The 15,146-nt window shown below is 32.8% G+C and overlaps 2 protein-coding genes across 2 annotated transcripts; both read left to right on the top strand.

Moving 5' to 3' along the window:
- The first annotated feature begins 5,315 nt into the window (after positions 1 to 5,315).
- TCP9 (TCP family transcription factor) lies at positions 5,316 to 6,995 on the top strand. The gene has a single exon (XM_020357488.3). It carries the CDS (start codon positions 5,436 to 5,438, stop codon positions 6,438 to 6,440), a length of 1,005 nt encoding a protein of 334 aa, XP_020213077.2. The 5' UTR covers positions 5,316 to 5,435; the 3' UTR covers positions 6,441 to 6,995.
- Positions 6,996 to 10,406: 3,411 nt separating this feature from the next.
- LOC109796388 (protein GRAVITROPIC IN THE LIGHT 1) lies at positions 10,407 to 12,418 on the top strand. The gene has a single exon (XM_020356066.3). The coding sequence runs from the start codon at positions 10,551 to 10,553 to the stop codon at positions 11,964 to 11,966; it is 1,416 nt and encodes a 471-aa protein (XP_020211655.2). The 5' UTR covers positions 10,407 to 10,550; the 3' UTR covers positions 11,967 to 12,418.
- Positions 12,419 to 15,146: the final 2,728 nt, after the last annotated feature.

Consider the following 15,146-nt stretch of genomic DNA (forward strand, 5'->3'; position numbering starts at 1 on the left):
ATATATTTTATATTTACCGAGATAAAGGCATGGAATTTAATAATAATTCATCCATCATTCATCTGGGTTTAAAACAATGTATTACTGTTTAAGAAGATTAAATAAAGGCAGACAAAACAAGATTCAACTTGGAAAAAGTAGTTGGATGAAAAGAAGAAAGAACGAAAAATTTTCTTCGCTACCTAATCTTAAAAAGCAAACTACTATTTAGATTTTTTTTAAAAAAATATGCCGTATTATTATATTGGTCTATAAATTTAAGAAAATTTTAACATTATTCAAATTTCTAATTATTTCATATAAACTCTTAAATTTAATTACTTATTTTAATTTTTAAAATACATTAATATTATCTCGTAAATCATATATTTAATGGCAGATCATAAAAAAGATATTAGTTAAAACAGAAAAAATAAATAGATTTTTTTTTGTTCGTCCCTGGAGTATCCAAGGCCGATAGCAGTGACTAATCTTCTCGTTACATTGGAGACACCTCAAAGGGTAGGATAGCAAGTCCCAAGATTTAACGCGACTGCATACACAAGACAAGATTCGAACTCCCTGATCTTGCTTAAGCATAGATCAACCCCCTACCGCTGAACAACACGTTTGGAGTTAGAAAAAAATAAAATAAATAAATAGATAATATTTACACTCAGAAATTTTTTTATAAATTTTATAATATATGTAATTTTAGGAGTGCCTTTTGTGTAATTATCTCGGTTTTGATATGTGTGTTTAATGATGAGAATGAGAAAAATTAATAGAATAAATTAGTAAAATTAATATCATTTTCTCTTTTTATTTTTTATAAATTTTTTTTTATCTTTATTCAAAAAAATGTTTTGGAGATAACACCTATTTTTTTACGGGGCAAAAACGACTTATTAAATATAACTAAGTTAAAAAAAAATTCTAGGGAGGCATTTGCCTCCACACACCTATATATATTTAGATTTGTTGTTGTATACATTTATTTAAATTTTGAACTAATGTGATTGGTAGGTTGTACTTTTATAAACTTGTTAAAAAAATTGATTTATAACACCATGCACTTTCAAATATTAAACAGTCGTTTACTTTAATTTTACTATTTGTATTTTTTACTTTATTGATAATTTTTTCTAGAATGCTCAAACCTAAAATCTTGAAAATTTTGAACTCCATTTCACTCTGATGAATGTAATATTGGTATATACCAATGTGATATTGTTAAATAAGTATGTATATAATCAATTAAAAATTCAAGTTAATAGTTCTAATAAGATTTTTTATCTAATATATTTTAGAATATAATTATTTGTGTGTTATAGATCAAAATAGTATCATCAATAAAGTTCGGTTTAAATAAATGGATTTTTACACAAGCTGACCCAGGGTGTATACAAGTACTTTATCGTAAAAGATAAAACTATCTTCAATGATAAATACATTTGGAAAAGGATTAATGCGTTGCCCCAAATAAAATAAAACCTTAACATGCATAAAAAAAATTACTGAAATTGTATTGATGCTAGAAAAATTACTCATTTCATGCTGTCATGCCCATTCATCTCTCACCAACAAGCATCGTGAAGGGGCCCCATAAGCTAACCCCATTCTCATCCAATGGAATAGTTCTTCCCACCATTCACAATAAATAAACACTATCTACATTCACCCAAAAAAAGAATCAAAAACTAAACGAAACAATTACGTCATTAGGAGTAGGCAAAAGTTGGTAGGATAATAAAGAATAAACAAATCATGAGGGGGGAAAAATGAACACTTTGTGCAAGAGAGAGAGAGAGAGGGGGGGGAGTACCCTACACCATGAGTTGCAAGAAATAGGGACCCACCTCCATAGGTCCCCCATCCAGAAGCTAGCAGAGAAGGGATACTTTACTTTTCTTTTTTTATCATCAAATGTTAATATTAGTTAATATGTTAATAGGAGATTCAAACACTCATCCTCTTCATCAAGCATTAACACATTATCATGGAGACAAATTATTTAGTGAAAATTCATGTTTGAATCTTATTATATGTAAAAATTTGTCAGATTAGCAGCAACCTCAGAGGCTCAGAGTTGTAATCGAGATTAGTTTTTGACATGATAGATGAAGATACACGTGACATGAAAATAATAATATAAATAGAAATAAAAAAAAAGTTTAGAAGTAGGGACCAATTTGAAAAAATGGGGGTTGGTGAATACCGAATTTGCCATTGGGGGTCGGAAGAACCGAAGAAGTGTGTGAGATAATGGTGGGTCCCACAAGGGGCCAGCACTATGGTGGTCCACTTTGGAAGTGAGGCAGGCAACCAATCGAGCAAGGGCATGGCCCTATTTCTTTGGGGGTGGGACCCACGTGAGGAGGGGCAAAAGGGACCGTTGGATTAACGGATGAGTGGGTCCCACGGCGCAGTGTACGGAGGCATAGAGAGTGGGTTTGGAAGATAAAGTGGGCCTCTGTGGCCCATAGTTAGCATCTCAGCGTGCGCACCGGTGCCACCCGTGAGGGCCCCAAACTTCTCTCTTCAACCCTGGCCCCCAAAACCTGCATGCCCAAAAATGGACCCACACATCACTTTCTACAATCATCCATACACTAACTATCACTAAATATTACCATTACACTACTAAAATCTTTAGACTAAAAATTATGTTTTATACAAATATCTTATCTCTATAACAACTTTTACGACCAAGATACCAACGTGAGAGATAGATTAAAAAAAAAACAGTGATATTGTGTGAGTAATACTACTTTGTTATATGAGGGTTGCACTTTTTTTTTATTATGAATATGAATAATCTTGTTTGTTGTATAATTTTTTTAATAATATTTTTTTTATGAATATATATATATATAAACTTTGCAAGTAATGGTTCAATGACAGAGTTTTGTGTGATTTTACTTTCTTTTGTTTTTAGCATTGGATTTTTTTAGCATGGTACTCCTAGGCCCTAGCAGCCATTCTGGCTTGTTTCAACTTTCAAGCGTCTTAATTACCAGCTACTGTGTGCAATATAGAGCGTGATATATAGAGCTTATTTAGATGTAAATTTAAAAATCTTTTTGAAAATATTTTCATTAAAAATAAATAGTACTTTCAAAAACACTTCTATTTATAACACTCTTCTAGCTTATAAGAGTCGTATATAACCCTGAGAATGAGAGTTAATTTGTCAAAATATCGCATAAGAATTGGATTTGGAAGAAAAATAGAAAAGGAAAGAAATCACATGTGAGGTTGGATTTTCCTAAAAGTGAATCAGAGAGTTAGAATTCATTTGTGTGGCTCTTTTCATCACAGTGACGTGGCATGCGTGCTTATTGATTCTTAACTGAGTGAGGAGTCCTTATCACTTTATTTCATCCTTTAACTATTATTAAATACAAATACTATATATTTTTTTTTATTTTCTATTTCGGAATATAGATACTTGGGCTAAGAGTTATATATATATACACTCCTTTAAGTACGGAATTTTCTTAACAACGTTCTTCTTTCACTATTTAGTTCTTCTACAATGACTGATTTTTAGTTAAGAAGAGTTAAAAATAAAAGTTGTAAAGCAAAATAAAAAGACCCCAAAAAATAACTAGATTATAAGAGTTAAAAATATTTTAAGCAAAAATAAAAATTACAAAAATGAAACCTACAATCGCAAATACGCGAAACATTAATTCTCTAGAATTAGAAAACACACACATGCATGCGCAGCACGCGCTCTTGCCATTGACTTTCGAATTTATGGTCTTCCTTATTGGCTTATTGCACGCTCTCTTTCATTTGTTTTTTCTTTTTTCCTTTTTCTTTGTGCTCTTTCACTGAATATAAATTATTTGACAAAATCTTTCTCAGTCCAAAAGTGGATGAACAATATATGCTGTTCTTTCTTACATGCATGATGTCATTTCTCTTTTCTTCATCATCTTAATATCCTACGCAAAACGGAATTGCCCCATCTTCTTCTTCTTCTTCGTATTCTTCCACTTTTCATTTATTTTTACCAAGAATTCTTAGCTTCATTCATATAATCATATTTCACACCAACCCTCGTTTCGGGCCTTTAGGATAAGTATGTGATATAAATTTCATGTTTTAACATAAATAATCTCTACTCTCGTTGGCCATTATTTGCATGATTAATTAATTGCATTCACGCCTTTAAACTAGTGGGTATGGGCAATGCCTTCTTTTAAGACGTTCGTTGGGTACTTGTCTATTCCAAATTAATTTTGAATCACCCTCGCTTTTCTAGTCTCTGCAAACAAAACTATCGTTTATTGACCCTAAGGAGAGACATCTCCTTCTTATACTTTTGTTTTTGTCTTTGTTTTAGCATCCTTTATTTATTTTATAAAAAAACGACAAAAACAAAACTATCGTTTGCATGCAAATATTATTTATTCGAAACAATTCCTGCTTGCGCGGGATCAATTATCTCCTTAATAGAGCTACGATTTTAACTCCCTTCTTCGTAATATATAAATTAAATATATAGCGTTTCAATTTTCACTTACAAAATCATTCACATTGCATGAACTCGAGGTCTCTTCAAAATTATTTATCCAAATATAAAATAACATAAAATATTTATTTTTTAATTCCCTACATGTATCTTCCATTTAGGAATTTGGATAAATTTATCAAAAATAAAAATCTTTTATTATATTTTTTATCTTCTATTTTTCCCTCTTAATTACAAGTATTTATGAAAAAGTTAACCAAACAAATTCAAATATCCTAAATGTAATTCTATTTAATATGTTATTAGACACTAAATGTGACCATGTGGATATTTCTCATACCAAATAATTGAATCTTGGTTCACCGGTGCATTTACTTTAGGTTAAATCTAATAAGATCTGTGTTGATTAGTAACAAAAAATAATGTTAATTTTAAACCCCCATCTCGATGTTATGAGAGAGTAATAATCTCTTTCATTAGACCGATTTAGATGACTAAAGAATCATTTTTGTTATCCTTTAATAGTGCACACCATCATGGACTCATCATGCAAGAATCTTATCAAGTTCATTTCCATTCCATATTCATTTTCTTCTTCCCTTTCTTTTTCATCCCCTCCCTTTAAACTTTTTTTTTTTATTTTAAATTTTGTAGTTGCCAAATAAGTGAATGAATTGACCAAAACTCCCTACCCCAATCTCCAACATGGGCCCCATCACGTGCAATAGTCCTAGTCTCCATGGGTCCATCAAATATCACCGTAGATTTCTTTCCATGGACGGTACCACCACCAAGGGCCCCCCACCCCTATTACCACAAAACAAAACAACCCTTGGCTATATATATATAAATTCACCCTCTCTCTCTCTCACACACAAACACAAACACACTTGCACTTTCATTCTATGCCAACTCAAACACCACCTTCCATCAAACTAAAAAAAAAGTCACTAGTTGTTGTTGTTGTTGTGTCATGGCCGATGAAGCTTCTAGAGACGTTGATCTAAGGCTGGGGGAGCCCAAGGGCCCAAAACAGGAGCCAGACACGGAGGAAGCCTCAGGTTCGGCCATACGTGTGATGCCGGTGGCTGTGCACGTACCGGCGGGGATGTCGAAGGCCCTGGCCCAGGCCCAAACCCAGAAGCGGGCCTCAACCAAGGACCGCCACACTAAAGTAGAAGGCCGAGGCAGGAGGATCCGAATGCCCGCGACGTGCGCGGCGCGGATCTTCCAACTGACCCGAGAGCTGGGCCACAAGTCCGACGGAGAAACCATCCGGTGGCTCCTCGAACACGCGGAGCCGGCCATCATCGCCGCCACGGGCACCGGCACCGTCCCCGCCATCGCCATGTCCGTGAACGGCACGCTCAAGATCCCCACCACCTCCCCTTCCAACCCCGACCCCGAAGACCCGCCCGAGAGAAAGAAACGCAAACGACCCGCGAATAGCGCCTACGTCGACGTAAACGACGCCGCCGTTTCCCTCTCCGCGGGCCTCGCCACCTCCAATAACCAACACGCAACAACAACGACAACAACGACAACCTCGGTTCCTCAACACAACGTTATTCCGCTGCCGCAAGGCATGGTCCCCGTGTGGGCCATACCTTCAAACGCGGTAGTTCCAACCGCGGGTGCCTTCTTCGTTGTTCCTCAAACGCCGTCGTTTCAGCACCAGCCACAGTTCTTCACCATAGCCAGACCTATCTCCGCTTTCGTCTCTTCCATGGTTACTCCAATTCAACTCCAATCAACCTCAACCTCTTCAACCATCGATAACAGTAACACCTCCTCCACCGCGCCATCTTCCAAATCGCCGGCGAGAGCCGCCGTCATGACTCCGGCCACCGCCTCCGCCACCACTACTACCACTACCGCTACAACAACAACAACAACGCAGATGCTGAGAGATTTTTCTTTGAAAATTTACGACAAGCAAGAGTTGCAGTTCATGTCGCGGGCTTCTTCCAAGCATTGAGCCAAAAGAACCAACGTTGTTGAATCTGGCTGTGGTGTGGTTTCCGCTTCGAACGACGTCGTTACGGGAGAAAAAAGAAGAGCACGTGCGCACGTGAGTTGGATTAAAAATGGTGGGGACCACGTGCGTGTGGGTGTGGGTCAACAAGAAAAGTGGAGGGGTGGTGGGACCCACCGCTTGTGCTGCTCCATGGACTGTACAAATAGAGGAATTATTAGTTTATTACGTTAGATTATTATATCCTCAATCAAATTCTTTGCGATACATAATTGAATTTTTTAAATTAAAAAGATTCAGTTATGCATCCAGTAAATTTTGATTGAGATCATCATCACTTAATAGTTGTGAAACTACACTACTAGTACCAGAAGTTCAGAACTACTTCTACTCACTCTGCAGATTTTTTTTCTTTTCAATTTCTGAGAATAATGTTAATATCATCAGTTATTTAGAATGACATTGATTAGGGTTTTTTTTTATTGATTTTGAGCTAGGGAGGGTGAACCTTTGTAAGTGTGTACTTAAAATCAGTTATAAAAATCTTTCTTATTTTAATCGGTCCATAAATTATTTTAATGTAATCATTAGTTAGATATCATATCAATTCCTAAGCATATAGTTATTTTAGTAATTTTTTTAATTTGAAGTGAATTATCTAAAATGAAAAATAGTGATTTACACAAAAGAAATAAAAATTGTTTTATGTATATTTTCTTTGTTGGTGAGGGTGGGTGGGTCCACGTGATGGGTGGTCATGAGGGTGGTTGTGGGACCCAAAGAGTAGGAGGGTGAGGGCAACAAGTGGACCCTACAGGACCGTTTGTGCACTGTTCTCGAGCCGACCTTTTCAAAGTGGTCCCTTCTGGTGTGAAGAGTCATAAGGACACGTGTCACCCTCTGGCTTGTCAACAGGTGGGGTACCACTTTTTCCTTGGACACGTGGGGGTTTTGCCTAGGTCCCATGCTGCAAGACCCGAACCACTTTATTGGTTTTGGTTTTCTTGGCCCGAAGAAAACGTGAAGCTAAGATTAAGATAAAGATACAGAAAAAAATGAAAATAAATGGTATGCAAAATCTTATTATATATTTTTTAAGCATAAGAAGATTTGCTATGGATTGTGTTGTTATGTTATGTATGTTTCTCATTGTTGTAGTGTTTCTTGAAGGTTTTGAGTGCTATTTTCTTGTACCCTTCACAATAAATGAGCACGATCTGTAATGTCTTTTCTTCCATTTAATTTTTATGTTAGACAGTGATATATGTTATGAGGGAATTGAATTGAAGCTCGTATAGTTTTATTTGAGATTATAAGGGTTTCGTCGTATTAAATTTGAGTTGTGAGATGGGATGTGATGTATTTCTAGTTATGGTTTTTTGGGATGTTACTATTTCTTATACTTAGAATCTTTATGTTTCAAATGTCAGTGATGTTCATCAGCTGTTGACATATTCTTGTACTTAAAATTAAAAATTGCTGAGAAACGAGGTTGTTAATTTAGGATTATTTAGTTTCTTTACCTGTGAGAGAAAACAAACAGAAATGTTTCCTTTGTCTTTATAGTGGGAGATAAGTCTAATTTCAATTACTTTTTAGGTAGAGACACAGAAACAAAGAGAATTTTATCTCAAATATTTTCTGAGTTTGGGATATTTAATTAGCAACACATGCAAGGATAAAACATATATTTTCCGCATATTCTATGGTGTACGTATTAATTTAGTTTTATAGATAGAAAGAATCTAAAATATTCATTATTGTGGCAAACTAACACCACGTAAGTGATACATCTTTATTAATAATTTTTTTTTACATGAATTCGTAGAATAAAAGATGATTATTGTTTTCTTTATTAATGAAGCATTGATGACCACGCAATAACAGTTTTATGTAAAAATTGGTTCATATCAATAAAAAATATTATTTTTATTATCCTTAATTAATTCAAAAGAAAAATCAACCAACCAACTAAAAATCTTGTAAAGTTGATTATTGGAATTCTCGTTAAGTAAACTAAGAACTTATATTATTAGATTCCTCTATTTGAACAAAAGTAGAACATTAAATATAGATTTTATTATTATTAAATATACACATACATCGGCCTAATAAAAAAGGTTAAACATCTTAACTCATTCCATTTATGGGTGGATTAATAAGGTAATTTATAAAAAAAATTTAAATTATTTGCATATTTATTTTGAATACATATTTTAAAATATATTTTTTCTTTTCAATATCTAAAGAATTCACATAAATTAGTAAACATAATTAATAAAATAAATTTTAAATTACGACATATTTGTTTTGACTTGTTATTTAATAAATATAGATTAAAAATAAATTAAGTCAAACTAGATTTTAAATATATAAGTTGTACTTGTTTTATAAATTTAAAATTAAGTTTGACATATTATCTATTGTAAGCTTCTTTTATAGATCTGCTATTTAAAAGTATGGCCTAACATATTAATTTATTTTGCATTAACAATGTTAAATAAATCAATTGATTTAATTTTAAATAATCTAAAAATTATATTTTTAAATGAACATGTGAGTTTTTTCTTTTTAAATTTGTATGATAAATTTTTTTTACTCTATTATAATTAAAATTTAGAGTTTAAAATAAAAGAAAATAAAAAATAATTGAAAGATAATTTATGCATCCCATATACACTAACGTACATTCATGCACATCTTGTAATGAAAGAAGATAATCTTATTAAATTGTTTTAAAAATATTTTTTTATATTTTATTTGAAGTATTTTCAATTATCAAGCATAAAAATAAAAGAAAAAAGCAACTGAATAAGCAACTTCTAGAGTTTTTATTTTCAATATTTTAATTTCTTACAAATAAAAAATATAAAACATTTAGTGTAGTGAAAATGTAAAAAAAATATTGATAATTTAATATTTTTTATTATAAATTTATTTATTTAATTATATCGATAATATATATATATTATTTTTATTATACCATATAAATAAATAGGCAGATCAATCAATCTTAATAGACTTTTCTTATTAAACTTAAGTCCAACCTTTTAAATAAATAAATTTTTAAAAAAAATTATAAACCTAACATTTTTATCAGATAAATCAAATCAGATAAAAGATTAAATCATAACCTCCTTATTTAAAGTATAGTTTATTCTCATCTTTATTACTATATAAATTTATTTTTTTATTCTCTAAAATTTAAATTTATTATTTTTTGTTTCTAACTATCATTTTAAAGTAAATAAATAACGTTTATTTTAAAAATTTATAAATTTTTTAAAAATATTAAATACAACATAATATCATTTATATTAACATCTAACGTGATTATTTAACTTTTTTTAATAAATAAAAATAGTTAAAAAATAATTACATAAAAAATAAGGATGAAAAAATAATATTTCAATTAAGAAGAATAAAAAATAAAAATAAAAATGGCTACAAAAATTAAAACTTACTAATTTTATAAATAATAATAACATATTTAAGTCTTTTATAATAATTATCCTAAAAAATCATAAATAATATGATTTATACTTAGTAAACAATGATGTATTTTTTTTTGCTAAAATGTATATAAAAGTTGATTATTTTCTTTTAAAAAAATCAACATTTTCATATATTTATTGTTGATATGGGATAATTTAATTTTAATAAATATTCATTTTTTTTTTATTTTTTGAAATGTTGGTGAGAATGATATTTGATTTTTTTTAAAATAAATTAAACTCAATACACATTTAATTTCAGATAAGTAAGATTTAAATGTATACTACATTTTTAATATCTATGTAAATTTCATATGAGTATTACATATTTAAATTTTTTTTCAATAGAGAATCATAATTTCAGCTGTGGTGGCATTTGTTTATTTAATCAATTTGAGTGGGAAAGAGGGTTTGTGCAGTAAGCAACAGATATAAAATAAAAATAACAACAGCAATATGATGAAGAAACTGGGAATTGCCCTCTGATTCACCCACTATAACAATTTTTTTATATTACAAATATCTTAATTAACATTCTGATTATCATCATTCACTAGTAGCTGGCACCCTAACAGGCCAACACCATAGAATTCAATTCCACCTTTCTCTCTCCCAAACCATGATGCCAGAAATGGATGCCTCCTCCGCCAAAGCCCCCCAAATCTCCGAAATGTTCCAGAAATTCGCTCTCGCTTTCAAGACCAAAACCTTCGAGTTCTTCGCCGACGAAAACCCCTCCCCCCTCGAAGACTCCGACGGCTTCTCCCTCCTCGACTCCGCCGAAGGAATCATCACCGACCAAAAAGTCGTCGTCATCAAACCCGACCCCGACCCCTCCCACAACTACTCCCCCCTGCCGCCGCCTCAGATCGCCCAAACGATGGCGCCGCTAACCGAAGCCCAGATCAGAGAAACCACGCACGCCCTGATCTCCTCGGTCTTCGCTGCCCTGTCCGCGTTCGAAGCTTCCTACTTCCAGCTCCAGAGCGCACACGTGCCGTTCGTGGAAGATCACGTGATCAGCGCGGACAAGGTGTTGGTCTCGCACCTCCAGAGGCTCTCGGAGTTAAAGAAATTCTACTGCAACCCCGAGGGTCGCGGTTTACCGTTTGGGTCGTGTTTGGAGGCTGAGGTGGAAGAGAACCAAAGCAAACTGAGAACCCTCGGCACCGTCTCCAACCGCTTGCAGTGGGAACTGGAGCAGAAGCACGATGAGGTGGTGGCGCTCAGAGCCAAACTCCACGAGATTCGCAGTGGTAACGTGACTTTGACTAAGAAGCTTTGCGCCAACACTTTGAATCTGAACCCCTCTTGTGATGTTCTGTTCACTGTTAAGGTTTTCGATTCCTTGTTGCACGACTCTTCTAGAGTGACGCATAGGTTCACCAAGATTCTGATTGGCTTGATGAGGAAAGCAGGGTGGGATTTGGGTTTAGCGGCCAACGCTGTTCATCCCAATGTCGATTACGCCAAGAAAGGGCACAACCACTATGCACTTTTGTCGTACGTTTGTTTGGGGATGTTTCATGGTTTTGATTCGTTAAATTTCGGACTGGAACAAACGGTGTCGGACAGAAGTGGTTGTTTGAAACAATTGCTGGAGCATGTGTCTAGCAATCCCATGGATTTGCTGGGGATTCACCCGGGTTGCGAATTTTCGCGATTCTGCGAGCACAAGTACGAGAGGCTCATCCATCCTTCGATGGAGTCCTCCATTTTTGTGAATTTGGAGGAGAAAGAGGCGGTGTTGAACTCGTGGAGGTCGTTGAGTATGTTCTATGAGGCATTTGTTGGAATGGCTAGTGCTGTTTGGACACTGCATAAGTTGTCCTATGCGTTTGATCCTGTTGTTGAGATTTTTCAGGTGGAAAGGGGTGTGGAGTTTTCTATGATATACATGGAAGATGTCACAAAGAGATTTACCTGGCCGCACAAGGGGAGGGCAAAGGTGGGGTTCACCGTGCTTCCTGGTTTCAGAATTGGGAGGGTAGTTATTCAATCGCAGGTTTATATAAGCAATTTCAGATGTACATAGTAGTGTAACCAGCGTTCCTCTTCAGATGAGACTAGTACTATGAATCCTGTTCATGGTTCTGTTCTACTCTTGTGGTTTGTCTCTCATCCGTAAGAGTTTTGCCGGAGTTTATTAATAGATGTCTAAGACAATGACATTGCCATATGTGCCTGAAGATGTTTGCATCATTCTATGAAGATGAAGTGGGAGCCGTAGTGATGGTTTCAAGTTGTTCAGTATATGGTGCCAATTCCGGGTGAGAATCAAAAGTATTTTTTGTTGGTATTTTTCTCTTTCTGTTTTTCTCCCAGTTTTGTTTTTATGCTTGTTTTAGGTCACTTGTGTAGAGTTAACTGTACAGAATATTCCTCTCATTCTGGTTACTTTTACAACAAATACACCAGTAAATTGTGCATGTATCACTTATTACTTATATATGAGGCTAAACGACCATTTTAGAGCACTTTTACAAACTATTTATTAAAATGGGGTTGTTTTGAAACATATTATACCTTTGGGTTGTTTTTTACGGTGTCGCTATGGCCCATAGCGACACTTATGACACGTGACAATTTTGTAACTCCAGCGAAACCATGAAAGCTATATTGATAATGTCGCTATAGCCTATAGCGACACAAAACAGCTCCACTGAAGTCGCTATAGTCTACAGCGTCAAATATTTTATATATAAAAAAATAATTTTACTATAAGTAAATAATTTTAAAAAAAATAATTTGTGAAAGTGGTGCTATGGCCTATAGTAACACGGTGTCGCTATGGGTCATAGCGCCACCCAATTAAAAATTAAAAATGATAAAAGGAGAAACAAATATTTAAAGAAATTATTTAAAGGAATTATTAAATATTTAAATACATATTTAATTCGTAATACAAGTACTTAAAGGAAAAAAATATATAAAATAAACAAATTCAAAAGAAGAAAAAAATATATATAAACAATTGGCAGTGTCCATAGCGACACTGCCTTTAATTTTTTTTCATTTTTTTAATTACGCATTTTTCGTTTAATATTTTTTAATTAACATATAAAGAAATTATTAAATATTTAAATATATATTTAATTCGTAATATAAATATTTAAAAGAAAAAAATATGTAAAATAAACAAATTCAAAAAAAGAAAAAAATATATATAAAAACAACTGGCAGTGTCCATAGCGACATTGCTTTTATTTTTTTTTAATTTTTTTTAATTACGTATTTTTCGTTTAATATTTTTTAATTAACATATAAAGAAATTATTAAATATTTAAATATATATTTAATTCCTAATATAAATATTTAAAAGAAAAAAATATATATAAAAACAACTGGCAGTGTCCATAGCGACATTGCTTTTATTTATTTTTTTTTTAATTACGCATTTTTCGTTTAATATTTTTTAATTAACATATAAAGAAATTATTAAATGATAGACCATGGGCCAAGGGCCCAGTGATCAGAGCTATGACTAGAAGAATACAGGAAGAGTTAGACCTTGTGAAGACTAGTGGGCTTGTCAAGCCCAAGGTAATCTTCACTTGGAATGCTCTATCATGAAGAGGAGGCCTAGTAGTTCTACTTGTTTATATTGTACATACATAGTCTCTTGTATAGGTTGTTTTTGCCTTTGTATTTGTGAGGCACTTTACTTACTTTTCCTAATGTTTGTATATTGATTTCAAGGTCGGTTACTTGGAGAGTTTAACTCCATTTAACCTCCCTAGTTGATACAATCATTTTGTATTTTTTCAGTAGGGAAAAGGGGGTGACATTTAGCAAAGCTAGGGAGTGTGCTTAGAAATTGGGCCTGAGTTGGGCCTAGGCAAAATTTTGCATATTAGACTTATTTTGCTCCTAATTTTTCATATATTTGATTTAGCTAGGTTTCATCATCATATGGTGAACCTTACTAAACCAAATCAAAGTTTTTCAAATTAAATTTTGGAGCCATTTGAGACCAAGGCCGCCTAGCCCAAATGCTTTTCCCTTTGGCCGGATTTCCAAGCTTCTCCTCTTGGTTTTTGAAGCTTGCCTTGCAAGCTTCTAAACCAAGGAAGGTTAAGCCTACCTTACCATGGTTCTTAAGTGAACCATGGTCAAGGTTAGCTTCTCCTACAAGCTAGCTAAACCGTGGGAGTTTAAGTTAACCTTACCATGGTTCCTAATGAACCATGGTTAATGTTAGCTTCTCCTACAAGCTACCTCTCCCTATATATTTGCTTTCTCTATACTTGTACTCACTTTTGAACATTTATGAGAATAGAAATTAGATTTCTCTCTCACTCAAGAGTCCCTAAAACCGTAGAGAACTCTCTCTCTAAGGTTTCTCTCAAAGTTTCTTCAAACTTTGTCTTGGTTCATCAAGCTTCTACTTCAAGCTTGAAGTAACCGAACCTCCATTCAAGGCTTCTCCTCCATTGAAGGCTTCTTCAAGGAGAATTTCGAGCTTCTCTTGGAGTCAACCTCAAAGCATTTCGGTCCTAAGCATGGAGGTGTTGAAGTTCATCAATCTTCTTCAACTCAACTCCATCATTAAATATTTAAATATATATTTAATTCGTAATATAAATATTTAAAAGAAAAAATATATAAAATAAACAAATTCAAAAAAAGAAAAAAAATATATAAAAACAACTGGCAATGTCCATAGCGACACTACCTTTAATTTTTTTTTTTCATTTTTTTTAATTACGCATTTTTCGTTTAATATTTTTTAATTAACATATAAAAAAATTATTAAATATTTAAATATATATTTAATTCGTAATATAAATATTTAAAAGAAATAAATATATAAAATAAAAATATTCAAAAAAAAAAGAAAAAATATATAAAAACAACATGCAGTGTCCATAGCGACACTGCTTTTAATTATTTTCTTTTTCATTTTTTTAATTACGCATTATTCGTTTAATTACGTTATTTTAAGGAAAAAAATATATTATGTTTAATTACGTAGTCCAGTTTATTTTAAAATTTAATTATATTATATTAAATAAATTATATATAAATACTGAAAATGTAAGGCGCTATGTCCCATAGTGACACAGTTTCGCTATGGGCTATAGTGCCTCTTTTTTTATTTTTTTAATTACGCATTTTTCATTTAATATTTTTTAATTAACATATATAAAAATTATTAAATATTTAAATATATATTTAATTCGTAATATAAATATTTAAAAGAAATAAATATATA

Source organism: Cajanus cajan, chromosome 3 (genome assembly GCF_000230855.2).
Source record: "Cajanus cajan strain Asha chromosome 3, NIPB_CcT2T_4, whole genome shotgun sequence".
Classification (NCBI taxonomy): Eukaryota; Viridiplantae; Streptophyta; class Magnoliopsida; order Fabales; family Fabaceae; genus Cajanus; species Cajanus cajan.